The following is a 17,424-nucleotide window of genomic DNA, read 5'->3' on the forward strand; positions in this document are numbered from 1 at the left end:
CACATAGCACAGGGAGATCAGCTCGGTGCTTTGTGACCACCTAGAGGGGTGGGATAAGGAGGGTGGGAGGGAGACTCAAGAGGGAGGAGATATGGGGATATATGTATACATATAGCTGATTCATTTTGTTATAAAGCAGAAACTATCACACCATTGTAAAGCAATTATACACCGATAAAAATGTTAAAAAAAAAAAAAGATTATCAGCAAATACACCAAAATGTTAAGAGTGATTATTTCTGGATAGTGGGGTACTGAGTGATTTTTGCATTCTTTTTTTATTCTCTTCTTCATTTTTCAGTCTTTCAACTACAAGGACTGTTATATTTCTTCATCAGAAAAATGCGTCTTTACATTTCAGTGTGAATGATTTTCTGAACTGCATAAACATCACGAATATGTAAAAAAGAGGCCAACTTAAAAGGAAATATCCCAACATGCTTTCATCTGCTCTGCTCCACTTCCAAATTTTCTATAGTGAATAGGTTACTTCCATCACGGGAAAAAACACACCTCCTTTAAAACCTGCAATATTCATCCACCCTTTTAACCTTAAACCTAAGTTAATTTGCATGCTGATTTTCTTAGAACTCCTTTTATCTCTGCTGTATTAGACGGTAGAGTAAATACTTCAGGTTTGAGCTTCAACCGTATGCTAACAGAGCTATTTTAATATTTTTATAACTAACCTCAACCAGAACAGCATTTAGTTTGAGTCTATGCAGGAGATGCGGAAGAAACCCTAAAGATATTTTAATACGTCACTATGCGTAGGGGTTTAGGTTGTACTGCAAGAATGCCCATCTAAAGGGGTTCCACTTGCATCTGAGTCCTGCAGCAACGGGGTCGGGGGGAGAACCCTCCTGCATGCTGTCCAGACCAGCTCAGACAGCCGCCTGCACACTCGGGAGGGCTCAAGCCTGTGTACACACACACACACACACACGCACACGCACACGCACATGAGTGAGTGGGTTGTGCCCTACTTCAACCGTATGCTAACAGAGCTATTTTAATATTTTTATAACTACCCTCAACCAGAACAGCATTTAGTTTGAGTCTATGCAGGAGATGCGGAAGAAACCCTAAAGATATTTTAATACGTCACTATGCGTAGGGGTTTAGGTTGTACTGCAAGAAGGCCCATCTAAAGGGGTTCCACTTGCATCTGAGTCCTGCAGCAACGGGGTCGGGGGGAGAACCCTCCTGCATGCTGTCCAGACCAGCTCAGACAGCCGCCTGCACACTCGGGAGGGCTCAAGCCTGTGTACACACACACACACACACGCACACGCACACGCACATGAGTGGGTTGTGCCCTATCCCAGTCCCACTGAACATGGCCGGCAGTGGCTCTTCTCACCTGCCTTCCGCTTACAGAGGCCAGCACCACCACCTGGCCTGGTTTTTGGGTATCATGGGGGGTGTGTGCAGTGCTGTGGCATTGGCGTGTGTAGGTGGGTGACACACACAGCTAGCACTGTTGTCTGCCCTGCTGGCTCTGGAGTAAGCTGGGCTTCTCAAGGCCCATCAGATACGATTGTTTAGCCTAGCAACGTTCTATTCATTTAATTGTTCTTTCTTCTTGAGGAAAAGTGCCTTTTTCCAATTCCCACGAGGCAACAGCCTTTTGGAATATGGTACCGGCATGTGGCGCCGCAGAACTTACTGTTGGTGGTGAAGATGATTTCTCCCTCCTGCGGGGCGGAATCTGTATCCTGGACCACCTGCAAGGCTCCCACGGTCCGGACAGCAGGGTCCAAAGTGACTGAGCTTTCATTTACGGTTGTGTCGCTTGCGCCGGTGATCTGGTTGGTTGACGGACCTCCCAGAGATCCCTCGAAGTCAGTGGGCAAGTCGTCCATGCAGTCGGCATTGGGCTGACAGGAGCAGAAAAGGACCTATCTTAGTGTATATCGTCAAGTTAGAGATGAGATGTCTACAGCCTAAATATTTTGTCCTGATGGAAAACCAAGTTCTTTACTGTTTTCTTCCTGTACCACTTTATTTAAAGACATTCCACATATAGTTCCTGTAATTAACATGAACACATCTTCCAAAATTTTCTTTCCAAAGGTTCCTTTTAGATCTACAGACAAGGTTTTAATTCCAGGAGTAGCACTAGCCATACATGAATATAATTACATAGGGAGAATAATATGATACTTATTTATAATGATAGCTCTTCCTTATCTATAGTGTTTACTTCTTGTATAGGAAGTAGCTGACAGCCTGATAATTAGCCCCAAAGACCCATGTGTTGTTTACAAATAGACTGATGGCATGAGAGGGGAGACAGAATCTGACTCGTGAATGGTGCATCAGAGATACGCACATATACGTAAACAAACGCACGCACAAACACAAGAGCACAGGGTGAGGTGTTGTTAAACACAAGCCAAAAAACCAGCTGCAGAGCAAAGCCCTATTTACATAACATTCAACTGATCGTACATTTGTCAAATCTTCTAAGTTAAAATCTTAGAATCATAAAACTAGGGTGAGACCAGCTACTTTAATTACCCACTCACTACAGGACTCTCCCTCCCAATATTCCACACAGCTCCACTTGAAAAACGTAGAGACGGGGGTCTCTGTGCCTCGCAAGGCAGCCTGTGTCAGCCAGCTTCTCTTAGCGGGCAGCGGGGCAGTTTTACTCTTTGGTCTCAGTTCTGCTGGCTGAAGTGATGTTGAATATACTGATATCTCTTCCACAAACAGCTTTTAAAAAATGATTTTCAGTTGTACTGCCTCTGCAGATCAGGGTGGGCAGGCTTGGCTGAGAATCCCAGGTTGACACTGTTGGAATTAACACCACAATGACTAGATTGTGTGCAAAGTTCACCGAAAGGGAACATCTACCACTCATGGGCTCATGGGGAGCACAAGGCCAGAAATCCAACCTGCTGGACTCTCGTCCTGGATTTCCACTCTCAAACCAAGTCTCGCGAGCCCCACACCTGTGTTTCCAATGGTCAGCTGGAAATCTCCATCATCCCACAAAACCCTCAAATTCAGCTCATTCCCTTTCCCCCATATTCTCTTTGTGTTCTGCCGTCTCCATCTCTATTGGCAGTGGGCCAATTCCTTGAAATTCGAGTTGTCAGAAGTCAACTCATTGAATGACTGACCCGCCAAATTTACTGACTGAGATTATTGGACAAGAGCGGGTACGTTCTGAACGTTTCTTACCCCATTACCAGTTCCCAATCTCCCTCTAGTTTCTTCCCCGGTATGCTTCATTCTCCACTTTTTCACCAGAGCACTCTTTTTCTTTTTCTTTTTTTTTTTTTAAAAAAAAGCACAGGTATGACTCTTTTTCCTTTTTTCCTCCTAAAGAATGAATTACAAGCTCCTTAGTATAGCAAAACAGGCACCGTGCAGTCTGGCCCAAGCCTTCTTTTCTGGGCCTACCTTCAGCCTTTGGAAACACACAGACTAAACCATATATTCCCTATTTCAGCACCTTAGCATATGCTGCTCTTCCACGCGGGATGACAGTTGCCCAAATCATCATCCCTTTCCCCTCTCCCATCCCAAGGTCTCAAACTAACCCTGGTGAACTCCTAACCATCCCTCAATTCCCAGGCCAAATGTCTCTTTTCTAAGCAGTGCTCTCTCCCAGGTAGTCATCTTTGATACTGTAACTCTTTTCACACTTCTCCCGCTGTTACAGGCATTTGTTACTGTGTTAGTCTCACTCTACTAGTCCACAAGCTTTTTTTAAAATTCCAGTTTTACTGAGATATAATTGGCATGGCATATTGTTTTAGTTTAAGTTGTACAACGTGATGATTTGATACGTGCGTATGTTGCAAAACGATCACCACAATAAGTTTAATTAACATCTATCACCTCACATGGTTACAACATTTTTATTCTTGTGATGAGAACTTTTAAGATCTACTCTCTTGGCAACTTTCAAATATACAACACAGTATTGTGTATTGAATTAGAGTCACCATGCGGTGCATTACATCCCCGGGACTTACTTATTTCGTAACTGGAAGTTTGTACCTTCTGACCCCCTCACCCATTTCACCCTCCCCACCTCCTGCCCCTGGCAACCACAAATCTGTTCTCTGTTTCTATTCCACGTAGATTCCACATACAAGTGAGACACAAGCTTTTTAAAGTGAAGCAACTACACTATACTGACCTTGAGTTCCAAGCCCTCATATAGTGCCTGACAATTATTAAGTGCTCAGTAAATGTTGATTTGGAAATTTTATCTAAGTCTCAGTTTACTGCTCTGAAAACTTGGGAATGTTAGTATTTGCCCAGATCCGAGATCAGTGAAGGGAAGATTTGAGAAAATACTTAAAAAAATTCAATTTCTGGGCAAAGGTAAAGTACACCTTTGAAGGGTAGCAGAGTATGCCACTGCCAAAATTTGCTATGTTGGCATAAAAATTGTTTTTAGCTGAAACAGTTGAGAACTGGGTAAAGAAATGCTCTCTGCCTTCCCCCTATTTGCCTAAAAGCAAGACATAAATTTGTAAGGGGGTCCCCCTCTTTGTACCAGAAAGAGAAGAACATTCTCATCACCAGCGACTGGGAGTTGACACCAAAATGGAACATACAACAAACCTAACTGACATGCCCTTATCTGCCATTGGTTTCCCCCATATATTTACCTCCCCACAATTTTGCTGTCCTAGAAACTCAAAGTCCTTTCCCTTCGTCTTGTCACTTCTCTAAAAATTTATTGCTCTTTTTTGAAGATGCTATAGAAGCCGAAGTTCTAACCACCCCTCCGAGTCACTCATCGCCAAGTGCTCCTATGTGCACACACGATGCATGTGTTCATAAACTTCTGTTTGATTTTCTCTTGTTAATCTGTCTTTTACAAGTCTAATTTACAGGGCCCAGCTGGAGAACCGAGGAGGGTAGAAGAAAAAATAACTTCTTTCCCTCCACTATACTATGTAAAGATGCAGATCCAAATTGTGTGCGGGTATCAGGGAGGAGAAGAGTTCCAAGTGAGGATCCTGTGCTGGCTGTTCTTTCGGCCCCAAGTATCTGAATGTGACCACAGATGCAAGAACAACTGACATATTTTTCACAATGTTGACTTTGCTTGTTGATCATGTTTCTGTTTTCTCTCTTTTTTCTTTTTATAACATTATTTTATTAGTTTTGACGCAGGGTGTTCGCTTTTACTCTGTGGGCTAGCAGGAATAGTGTTATGTCTCTAACAGGTGAGTAGAGGAAAAGAGAAAGAGCGAGCTAGCGCCGTGAGACTTGTTAATGAGAGCACGAATGAATAATTTGGCTTAGATACAATATTTGACAGACCCACCTTACAGAACCTCACAGTTCATATCCACTCGAAATGGTTCATCAAACAGAATAATATTTTGAATAGAAACCCAATTTATATACCTCTAAGAGAAATTACAGTCATAACGTTTAGTAAGAGATGTCAAATACCATCTCTAAGCGAACAGCATATAGGTTTTCAAATTCAGGTTAGCAGGGAGAACTCAAATAAACCAGATGCGAAATAGTTAAGGACTAGTGAATATACCAGCTGCGTGGGATTTTCTATTCGTTTACAATCATCTTATTTATACCAGGATACTAGTGATAGGAGACAGTGTGTGCTGGGATAAAAAAGGCCCGTCTTATACGGTACCTTACAGGAACACTCAGTGATGTGATCTGTCATCCTGCAAAGACACCCCCTAGACCTGACTGGAGAGAAAGGAGGATGAAGCCCTTGAATGTAGATAAGGGGACTGAAAACACCCTGACAATAAAGGACCTGCCCCTGTCAGGTTCAGTCTTTGACTTCTCTTGGCAAAATATAATGGGAGAAGATACCACTGTAATAGGAATTTCACCATCCATGAGCCGTGCTCTCATTCTTTAGCTCATCTTAGGAGAAATCCCCTTACAAAATGAAAACGTCCCCAGCTCTTAGCTTTCCACTTATACTTACTTGCCTTACAGCACAGGCAGGCACAAGGCTACTCAGTTAACAACCACAAAACAGAGACTAAAATCAGACACCGGTAAGAACCAGTTGAGCCAGAAATGTGGAACATGCAAACAGCGAGTTTAATTTTCTAAGTCCCTAGTATCTGATAGAGATGTTGGGTTTTTACTCATGTTTCATGTTCACTGTCAGTGATTTTCACCTTGAATGTATTATGCCTTCACAACTCTGGTCTGAAAATTTAATGCATTGCCTTTCAAAATCTAGCTCAAAGCTATAGTCACACAAATTGATTTGTGTTTGGTGTATCGACTGTTTAAAAAAATAAAAAATCAGCATACAGCCGGCAGGGAGGCAGGGTAGAAAATTCAGCCAATCCATGACCTCGTGATGCTTCAGGTGTGCCCCCTCAAACAGTCACTCTGATCTTCCTGGGTTAATTAGCCCTTTGGCATTAAAGGAAGCCTTTGATATCCGATCTGATCCTTTCTTCTTCAGTGACATCTTGGGACTTTTAAAATTCTGTTTATTCTCTGCCATTAGTAGTGAGGAATGACAAGAGGAGGAGCTAGCAAAGCGGAGGGGGAAGGGGGAGGCCGGTCTCCGTATGCTGTTTGTCTAGCTTCTTTTAGACGGCGCCGAGGTGGTTCTCACATCTCTGCGCAGCCCTCGGGTCTGGTGGCCTGGCTGGCTCCCCGCCCTCACCACAGCAGATGGTGTCTCAGCAGCCCGTGGCCTTCACTCGGTATGGTCCCTGGAAAGTCTTTCCCTGGCGCATCAAGCCAGCCAGTTGGGGGGATTCTCTTTGCACAGGGGGAACGACTAAGTTTGATAAAACATATAACTGAGGGCGCCAGCTTGAGGGTAGCGCTAGAATTCAGTGGTTCTGGCTCTGGCTTCCTCCTCACTCAAGCTTGCCACGGAGATCTGAGCTCAGCAGAGGCCCCTGAGTCAGATTCCCAGTGGCTGGCCTCCCCTCCCATCGTTGGAAAGAGCTTGTTTCCTCTGGAAGCTGGCGATGGTGGGGCAACATCAGAAAGTGTGGCGTGCGGGTCTGCTTGATGACAGCGCAGGTAAATGACACAAGAGTGTCATCAGTGTACAACCGGCCCAAGAGGCCTCTGTGGGTGTTCCACCTGCTCTCGCCCACTGCAGCCCAGAAGAGGCGCCTATGAGCTGCTCAGGTAGCATCTCAACTCACAGACAAATACAATGGACATGCTGAGAGGGTCACGATGTTCTCAGATTGAGAAAAAGTGAGAGGAGAAATATATCCAGACATGGGAGTGCTTCTTAGGGCCTCATCGGGTGACGCCATTGCTATGGGATTGAGGGGACACAGAAAATCCAGGGATGCCGTTTTCTCCCTGCTTTGTGGGAAAGGCAGAAAGACAGACATGACGATGCTGTAGGCTGTGCTGTGCTTACCGGGATCCCTAGGGCTTTAAGAATGTTCATCTTGCACATGGGACAGGTGCGATGGTCTAGGAGCCAGGGGTCAACACAGGACTTGTGGAAAAGATGCCTGCAATGAGAACCATACATCTTAGCGCGGTGGTAACTGCGGAGAGCACCTAGTCCACTCCAGCCCAGAGACTTGTCCAAGGTCACGCACTGCTCGGTGGCAGAGCCAAGACTCGGACCTCCATCTCCGAACACCTGGGCCAGTAATGCTTCCTGTTACACCCTGTGGTGATACAGTCAACATCCGTCTGGCTCCCAGGAGGGTCCTCTATGATTTGCAGCTGAGTCTTCCAAGTTTCAGAAAATGCAGAGAACGTAGAAACAGAGAAATTTCTCTCTTTCTAGACAGGAAGAATCTTGAATGGAAAGAAGGCAAGTGGGGACATTTGCACAGACCTCGCAGGATAACCTGAGAGTTGCTACTTTTAAATCCATCCAAAATTTCTTTTCCTACAGTCAGAAGAAAACTGCGAAACAAAGCCTCATTTCTGTAGATATTTGGGGTCTCACACAAAAGGGCAGAAGAGCTCCTGCAAGCATTTCACAGCACAAGTGATGTTTTAAGTTGATATGGCTGGTGGCTCTCACATCAGAAGCCAGAGTGACAGGTACTGTAAGCTTTACTGTTTGTACAGCTGATGCGCTCAACTCCATCGCCAGCCTCATGCGCCAGCCCTCTGGAGCCTTCCTCTGAGTGACAGGATGAGGGGGGCATTTAGTAGGTGCGGGGGTGGGGAGTCCTGACTAAACTTCCTCTCAACGTGGCTCACAAGAGCCCACTCAGAGATATCAGGGGGCTGCTCGAATCAGAAGCTTGTCTTCTCACGCACACGACTCCAGACCATGGGCAGTCAGAATTTCCTGCCTGGGACAAGAAGAGAGAGAACCATCTGTCAAGTATGAGGGCATCCTTAGGACACGCCATCCATGCTGCACTATTCCTGGAACCCTTGCACTCTCTTCCCTCGCTCTCATCTTTTATTGTGCTAACAGTTCTACCAGCTGTCTTTGCATTAGAAGGCTTGAGGCTCCGATGCGTACAAAGGACCCCTCCAATCAGAGAAGAGTTCAAGAAGTGCCACTTCTGAAACTGACATGGAGAAGAACCCACGTCCCAAGGATAGCATTAGCCGTGTACAGGACTCGATTGGATTGGGGATTAGGAAAAGGAGAGGAGCAACCTGGATGTGTCGTGTGTTTCCAGGTCATTATTTAGAATGCCCTACAGATTTACCGCTTACAAGTAGATATGTCACATTCATTCATTCCTTTAGCCGTGCATCCACGTGACAAGTAATATCTGCCAAGAACTGTGCTCCTCACTGGGAGTCAGCACGATCGTGATTTGGCTCCTTCTCTTTGGGATTATAATCGGAGAGGCAGACACTTATAAAAGAGAAAGAAACGACTTCACGACAACAGTGCTAAGTACACATTAGCAGAACACGGAGTTGGTAGGGGGCTTGTAACTGGGAGATGCTTCCTAGTTTGGGTACATAGAGAAAGATTCCCTGACGAGGTGCCACAGCTCAGACCCCGGAGGGCTACACAGACATTGTCCACAGGAAGGGGAGGAGAGGAAGAAGAGTCTTCTAGGCAGAATGACTGGCTTGTACAAAAGCCCCGACCTGGGCACAGGAGGAAGGCCAGTCCCGGTGCAGCAGCAGAAGGGAGGGGCTGGCGCGGGGTCAAGTGTCCCCCTGCACCCCTACCCCCAAAGCAATAGTCGACCTCTCGGTGTTCAGGCTCTACGTTCAGAAAACAAGTGCCTCATCAAAATTTTCTCACTCACTGGTGTCCCTTCTGGGGAAAAGAAAGTCAGACATTCTGGTCCCTTTGACCATTCCGGGGAGGCAGGCTCTGTTGTGTTTCCTGCACATGTACTGGAAGTCAGAAAGACAGCAGGGCCAATCATTAGCTGTTTTAGCCTAAATCGGTCACTTAACATTCCCACGTCTCCTCTGCCTCATGTGTTAAGACGAAGACACCTCTATTCCTGCAGAGGAGGCTTCCCTGAGTCTCCCCCACACAGAAGCTGGTACTTGCTCTTATACCCTGAGTGACTTCTCTGTCTGCACTGGTCATTCTTACATCTCCTCTGTGATGGTTAGTTTCATGTGGCGACCTGGCGAGACGATAGTACCAGTTATTCAATCAAACACTAATTTAGGGTAGTCTGCAGATGTGATTCGTATCGACAGTCTGTTGACTTTACATGAAGGAGATTATTCTAAATAATCTGGGTGGGCCTGATCCAATCAGTTGAAGAGCCTTAACAGCAAAACTGGTTTCCCTGAGGAAGAAAAAACTCCGCCTCAAGATGGCAGCATCAGCCCCTGCTCAGCGTTTCCAGCCTGTAGCCCTGCCCTACAGATTTCAGGCTTGCCAGCGCCTACCATCACATAGGCTAATTCCTTAAGAATATACAGTGGGATACAGTGGCTGTCTGGAGAACTCTGACTGGTACATCCTCCCACGAGAATATAAGCTCTATGAGAGCAAAATCTTCATTTACCTAATTCACTGTTAGATCCCCAGCAACTAGACTAGATCTTGGCACACAGAGGATGCTCCAGAAATATCTGCTACATGAATGGAGTATTTCTCAAAAGGCCTGGCACTCCTCACTGCCTGCACATGGCCATCAAGTCCCACAGACTCAGTCTTCCTAAATCTCTTCTACCTTCATTGCCTATTTTCTTTCTGCCATGCCCTCATTCATGATCTCATTAACTCTTTTTCTGTATTGTTGTGCTAACAACTAAACTGCCCTCCATGCCACCAGTCTTTCCCTGTTCATCTCACTCATCCTTGCCAGATGTATCATCCCCCCAGAAAAGTGCTAGTTACGTCACCCCCTTGTTCCATTCTGTTCTGCACTAGGAGCTGGGCACCAAGATGAATAAGACAAGGTCCTTTCCTTCAAGGCGGTATCACAGTGCTTCAGCGGTTCCCTGGGAACTACAACAGAAAAGGCCATTGAAGAGCCACCCTTCTGGATCCATCGTTTTCTGGCTGTTTGATCTTAGGCAAGGATTAGCTCTCCAAGACTTCATTCCTCATCTGTGAAATTTTGTCTCATAGGTATGGAGTTTGCCAGTGATTGAGTCTGTGTGTGTGTGTGTGTGTGTGTGTGTGTGTATGAGAGAGAGGGAATAAATAATGTCCATGAAGCTGAAACTATAAGTCCTGATCATCCTTAATTGTAAGCTATCATTCATCTTATTAATACCACTATTACATCTTGTTTTTAGATATTAGGTTATCACTCTGATTTCTACTCTAAACTCTCTAATGCTGAAAGCAAGTAACTGTAAATTAAAAAAAAAAAAAAAAACCAAAGGGAGAACTAAGGACAACAAAAACAGTGCTAAAATGATAACAGGGTGATCATGTTGGCTATTAACTAACATTCATTTATTCCTAATACCAGATTTCTTGTGTTGACCAAATAGGAAGACTACTTCCTTATAATTGGGATTGCAAACATTTTTTTCCCTCCCATATGGAAAGAAAAATAAAAGTCACTAGACTAAATAAATAAAGGAACAGGGAAAGAATCTGGAGTTTAGTGAAATGCACCAACAGTTCAACAAACATCTCTAGGGCAAAGTCTATCTCACTCATGCTATTTGTACAATTCGCAGCAGGGCACTGTCCCTTCCCATGTTTTAGCAAAGGCTGCATGAGAAAGTACATACAGAGGAACAACGGGATGAGAGAGTCTATCTCCTAACGATCCCGACAAGCTGGAAATACAGCCGAGGGTTGACCAAAACTCTTCTCCTTTCTTATTCACCAAAGGGAAGCATACCTTTTACAGAGAGTTCTTCAAACCCCTGACAAAAGATGACGCCAACAACTGCATCATAATGCTGAGATGATTATGAATAATATAATAATTTCCCATTTGGGGGGCAGGAATGACAAACCCCTGCTAAACTTGTTTCCACATCTTTGGATTCTTATTTATTTATTTATTTTTAAATTAAAAAAATTTTTAAATTGAAGTCTAGTTGATTTACAACGTTGCGTTAGTTTCAGGTGTCCAGCAAAGTGAATCATTTATACATATACGTATATCCATTCTTTTTTTAGACTCCTTTTCCCACATAGGTCATTACAGAGCATTGAGTAGAGTTCCCTGTGCTATACAGTAGGTCCTTATTAGTTTTCTATTTTATTTATAGTAGTGTGTGTATGTCAATCCCACTCTCCCAATTTATCCCTTTCCTCTTTCCCCCGCTGGTAAACATAAGTTTGTTTTCTACATCTGTGACTCTACTTCTGTTTTGTAAATAAGTTCAATGGTACCTATTTTTTTTTAGATTCCACATATAAGCGATATCATTCTTGCTTTCTATTGTCCTTTCACCTATATGTGTGACTCCCCCCTCAATTAAATGACAGGTTTTCCCCACTGGGAGGCAGAAGGGGACTGTTCTGGCCTTTCTATCCCATTTACTTTTGCAGGCTTTCTTAGACCCTGCTACCCTCCCACGGAGATTAGGATCCTGGGGCTTTCCTTTTGGCACCAATGCAAGCTGTTTCATTCCCCTTGATGAAATAGTGCTCAAAGAACGTGAGTCACTCAGGGACCAAAGAATCCCATTCTCCTAGGCAACATGTTTAGATAAGATCTATCCAGTGCTTCTATGGGGAGTCAAAATGTTTCTTCAGAGCTTCTGAATCTTATTTGCGAAGTTGTCAATGATTTAAGAGTCAGTGTTTAATTAATAAACAGAATTTAATTAATAAACAATATCTACTGGTTATCAAATGCCTGCTATGTACCAAGCACGTTATATACATTATTCATTCACGACAGCCCTATGAGGTAGAAATTATTATTCCCATTTTATGGAGGAGGAAGCTGAAGCTGGTTAAAGTAAATTAAATATTCCAAAGAGCTAGTAAACTGCAGAGCTGGGACTCAAACCCAGTCCTACTGTCAGTGTTTGTACCCAAATCTACACTCCACGTCCTTCCTTCCCACACTGAACTGTCATGAGCAAGACAGGGGGAGTTGTGGTAACTTTGTTTGTTTGTTTATGTATGTATGTATGTTTGTATGGCTGCGTTGGGTCTTCGTTGTGGCTCACGGGCTCTAGAGCGCAGGCTCAGTAGTTGTGGCACACGGGCTTAGTTGCTCCGTGGCATGTGGGATCTTCCTGGACCAGGGCTCGAACCCATGTCCCCTGCATTGGCAGGTGGAGTCTCAACCACTACGCCACCATGGAAGCACCCCAATGTATTTTTGTGCTCCAGTTTCAAGGGGGCAGAAGGGGGCAGTACCTTAGTTACAGAGGTTGGGAATTGAGCAAAGCCAGAGGAAAAGTCACCTGCCTTAAGTGTATTCATTTGGCTACAGAAAGAAAAGCTGTCAAATATTGGCCTCATCAGGCCTACACTTAGCCATCAGTCTGCTTGCTTTATTTGGGAAGACGGTAACACTGGCCTCGAAATGCTTTGTCCTCCCCCACTCTCCACTGCCCAATAAATCTGGTAAATGTTAGTTGGCAGCTCCATTACCTTTGCACAAATTTTCAAATCTCTATCATGAAGTATCACAGAAAGAAATACCCACTTTTCTTCAAGGCTCTTCCCAACCTGGTCTCGTTTCTCTTTCCTGTCTTAGCTTTCTAAAACACAAATATGATACCACTCCCCACATGTGAAAGGCTTCAGCCGTTTCCCACTGCCTACAACACAAAGTCACAGCACACAAAGCAGCCTCACCCAACCTGGTCCTTGTCACATCTTCTGCTCCAACCCCATGTTTACCTCACATTCTCACCATAACTCTGGAGGGTCCTTCTCAATTAAAAAACTTTTTTTTGGTGTGGCAAATCTTGCTCATCATTCAAGTCACAGCTCAGATGTCCTTTCTCTTCTCTGAACATCCCACCCCTTTTCTCTAAACTGCCAAGGAGAGTCGGTTTCTTTTCTTTTTCTTCCTATTTTGTTTTCTCACATATGTTGCAGCAGCTGAATATGTGCTCTGCTTTCAGGGTTTGAAGATCCCTCCTTAGTTTTGTGATCTTTGGCAAGTAATTTAAGTCACCTGTGGCTCAGTTTTCTCTTCTATGTTTTATGACAATGTCCTTCAACTGACAACCCTCTGAAGTAATGGTTTGTGATAACCCAACAGAGGGTTTTTATCACAGGTGAAGGACAAAGGACACAAAGAAGAACAAATGGAGTCCAAAGTTAGTAGAAGAAGAGAAATAACAAGATTAGAGCAGAAATAAATGAAATAGATGCTAAAAAGACAACAGAGAAGATCAATGAAACTAAGAGCTGGTTCTTTGAAAAGATAAACTAAATTTACAAGTCCTTAGCTAGACTCATGAAGAAAAAAAGAGAGAGGACCCAAATAAATGAAATCAGAAATGCAAGAGGAGATGTTATTATTGATAACCACACAAGTACAAATGACCATAAGAGACTATTATAAACAATTATATGCCAAGAAGTTGGACAACCTAGAAGAAATGGATAAATTTCTAGAAACGTACAATCTACCAAGACTAAGTCATGATGAAATAGAAAATCTGAACAGACCAATTACTAGTAAGGAGATTGAATCAGTAATCAAAAACCTTCAACAAGTAAGTTCAGGACCAGATACCTTCACTGGTGCATTCTACCAAACATTCAAAGAAGAACTAATACCAATTCTTCTCAAATTCTTCCAAAAGATAAAAGAGGAGGGAACTCTTCCAGACTCATTTTATAAGGCCAGCATTACCGTGATACCCAAACTAGACAAGGACCTCACAAGAAAAGAAAATACCGGCCAGTATCCCTGATAAACATAGGTGCAAAAATCCTCAACAAGGGCTTCCCTGGTGGCGCAGTGGTTGGGAGTCCGCCTGCCGACGCAGGGGGCACGGGTTCGTGCCCCGGTCCGGGAGGATCCCACATGCCGTGGAGCGGCTGGGCCCGTGAGCCATGGCCGCTGAGCCTGCGCGTCCGGAGCCTGTGCTCCGCAACGGGAGAGGCCACAACAGTGAGAGGCCCGTGTACCGCTAAAAAAAAAAAAAAAAATCCTCAACAAAATATTAGCAAAGTGAATTCAACAATACATTATAGAGACCACACATCATGATCAAGTGGGATTTATTCTAGGGATTCAAGTATGGCTCAACATCCACAATTACACCATATTAACAAAATGAAGGATAAAAGTCAAATAATTGTCTCAAAAGATGCAGAAAAAGCATTTGACAAAATTCAACATTTATGATAAAAACTCTCAACAAAGCAGGTATGGGGGGAAAGTATCTCAACATAATGAAGGCCAGATATGACAAACTCACAGCTAATATCATATTCAATGGTGAAAAGCTGAAACGATGTCCACTTTAGCCACTTTTATTCAACGTAGTATTGGAAGTACAAACCAGAGCACTTAGACAAGAAAAAGAAGTAAAAGCCCTCCAAATTGGAAAGGAAGAAGTAAAACTGTCACTATTTTCAGATGACATATTATATATAGAAAACCCTAAAGACTCCTTCAAAAAAACTGTTAGAATACATGAATTCAGTAAAGTTGCAGGATACAAAATCAATACTCAAAAATCTGTTGCATTTCTATACGTGAATAACAAACTATTAGAGAAATTAAGAAAACGATCCCATTTACAACTGCATTAAAGAGAATAAAATACCTAGGAATAAATTTAACCAAGGAGGTGAAAGACTGCATATTGAAAACTATAAGACATTACTGAAAGAAACTGAAGAAGACACAAATAAATGGAGAGATAGTCCATGCTCATGGATTGGAAGAATCAGTATTGTTCAAATGTTCATACTACCCAGAGCAATTTACAGATTCAATGCAATTCCTATCAAAATTCCAATGGCATTTTTCAAAGAAATGGAACAAATAATCCTAAAATTTGTATGAAACCACCAACCCTCCCCTCCCAAATAGCCAAAGAAACCTTGAGAAAGAAGAACAAAGCTGGAGGCATCACATGCCCTGATTTTAAATTATATTACAAAGCTATAGTAATTAGAACAGTATGGATAAAGAAATTGTGGTATATATACACAATGAAATATTATTCAGCCATAAAAAAGGATGAAATCTTGCCATTTGTGACGACATGAATGGATCTTGAGGACATTATGTTAAGTGGATAAGTCAGACAGGGAAAGACAAATACCGTATGATCTCTCTTATATGTGAAATCTAAAAATGAAGAAACAAACATACAGGAGCTCATAGATACAGAGAACAGATTGGTGGTTGCCAGAGGTGTGGGATGAGGAGTGGGAGAAATGGGTGAAGGGGGTACAAAGGTAAAAAGAAAAAGAAAGAAAAGAAAAAAAGAAAGAAAGGGACAAAGGTTTGTTACTGCTTAGCTAATGTCATTCCAATGAATTGATAACCATTGATTGTTGATCTTATGTCCAGACAACTTAAAAATTATTTTGTCTGTTCTAATACATTTTCAATAACAGACAATTATACTGTTGGTAAAAAATATTTCTTGCTAATTTTTTTGCCCAAACTCATTTCAAGACTTTGGATAAATGTGTCAAAACACTTGTAAAAATATTTCCTAACTAAAATCGGAAAACTGGAAATTAAAGAAGATCACTCTTGTTCATAATTGGCATTTATTTGTAAATTCGATAATTGCTCATGTTGGCAATGGTGTAAACAGTCTTACATACTTTTGGTGGGAATGTAAATTGATCTGGTTAGGCAATATGGCAGAGTGGAATCAATTTTGAAATGCATAACTCTTTTGATCCAGTTAAAAAAAAAAGATTTCACTTTAGATTTACGTCTTCAAAGTGAGAATAAATTTAGGTTGTTAAGGAAAAAACGACAAAAAAAATTACTTGGCAAATAAGAAGCTAAAGTGTCATTATTTAATTAACAGTAATTTAGCTCCTATTCCTTGCAAGTGAATTTTTTATGGTAGAGGTTACTCTGGAAGCACTTTCCTTAACTTTTATGGACTCTAAATTATGAAAGAATTCTGCTTTCTTTTGGGGACTTAATGAGGACATTATGAGGTTGGTGAGCCCATGCTCTGCCCAGACTGTCTGGTAGACATCATATTCCTTCCATGCAAATCTCATTTTGAGAATATCGATTTATGGATCTGGGCACAGGCATTACTCGGTTAGAATGACCAAAATGGCATTGGTGATGACACTTACAGAATGTCAACGGGGCCCAGACAGTGTCATGAATATTGCTTAGGAGAAATGTACTTCAGTCCTACCCAGAGTAAGGAAATCTAAAGTGCCCTCATTGATTTTCTTAAGTAGGATTTCACTCCACCCTTGCTCCTAAAATCAGGTCAATTCAATAAGAACTTTGAAAAACACATGGACCTGAGCCAGACTTTCCCTCATTCTTTGTGATCATGAACTTCTCACCATCAAGTTACTTCCTTCCATGGTGTCTCATCTTCCTATGTCTCCTATACAGAAAGTCCTTGCAGGGGTGGCCATGCAGTGGTCATGCAGCGTTGGGAGGTCAGTTAAGCAGACACCAGCCTCTCCCTACCAGAAACTCTGCCCAACCAGCCCAGTGCCTCTCTGTAGGGCTGACTGCTATTGGGTTTGGTCTGAAATGTTTGGACCAATTTTGAGAAGCTGCATTTATCCCTTATGCTCCCTATTTAAGTTATGTAAACATCATTTTTAAAAAAAGGAGAAAGAGGAAAAGGAAAGGGAAAGAAAGAGCTGTCACACAGAACCAGTTGTAACCATATCATGGCTGTTGTTATAAATACAATTGCTTTGTTTTGGCAAGCTAATCTGCTATGCTAGCAGTTTTACCTGATGAAGGGGAAAATAAAAGAATGCAATAAAGTAAATTATGGCTCACTTCAGTAGCACAAACACTGCCCTTCTGTGAAGAAGCCTGGTCTGTTTTTAGGCCCAGGATAACAAGATTGGAATCATTGTGGAGAAAGCAAATCCCTGAAAGCTGGGCTAGAGTTGATCTGGATTCCTTGGGGTTCTTAGACGTTGGCTTAGAGTGA

At 42.8% G+C, this 17,424-nt stretch overlaps 1 protein-coding gene across 6 annotated transcripts in view; it reads right to left on the minus strand.

Moving 5' to 3' along the window:
• RNF150 (ring finger protein 150) overlaps positions 1 to 17,424 on the minus strand; it is a 297,671-nt gene that overhangs the window by 97,433 nt on the left and 182,814 nt on the right. For all 6 annotated transcript variants that reach the window (XR_008617769.1, XM_055085894.1, XM_028491711.1 and 3 more), the window contains exons 5-6: positions 7,370 to 7,466; positions 1,670 to 1,880 (exon numbers count right to left, since the gene is read on the minus strand). Coding sequence is in view for 5 of the 6 variants with exons in the window: in XM_055085894.1 (XP_054941869.1) it covers positions 1,670 to 1,880; positions 7,370 to 7,466 (308 nt within the window). In the remaining variant the exon portion in view is untranslated. The remainder of the gene's footprint in view (positions 1 to 1,669; positions 1,881 to 7,369; positions 7,467 to 17,424) is intronic.

This window comes from Physeter macrocephalus, chromosome 7 (genome assembly GCF_002837175.3).
Source record: "Physeter macrocephalus isolate SW-GA chromosome 7, ASM283717v5, whole genome shotgun sequence".
NCBI lineage: Eukaryota > Metazoa > Chordata > Mammalia > Artiodactyla > Physeteridae > Physeter > Physeter macrocephalus.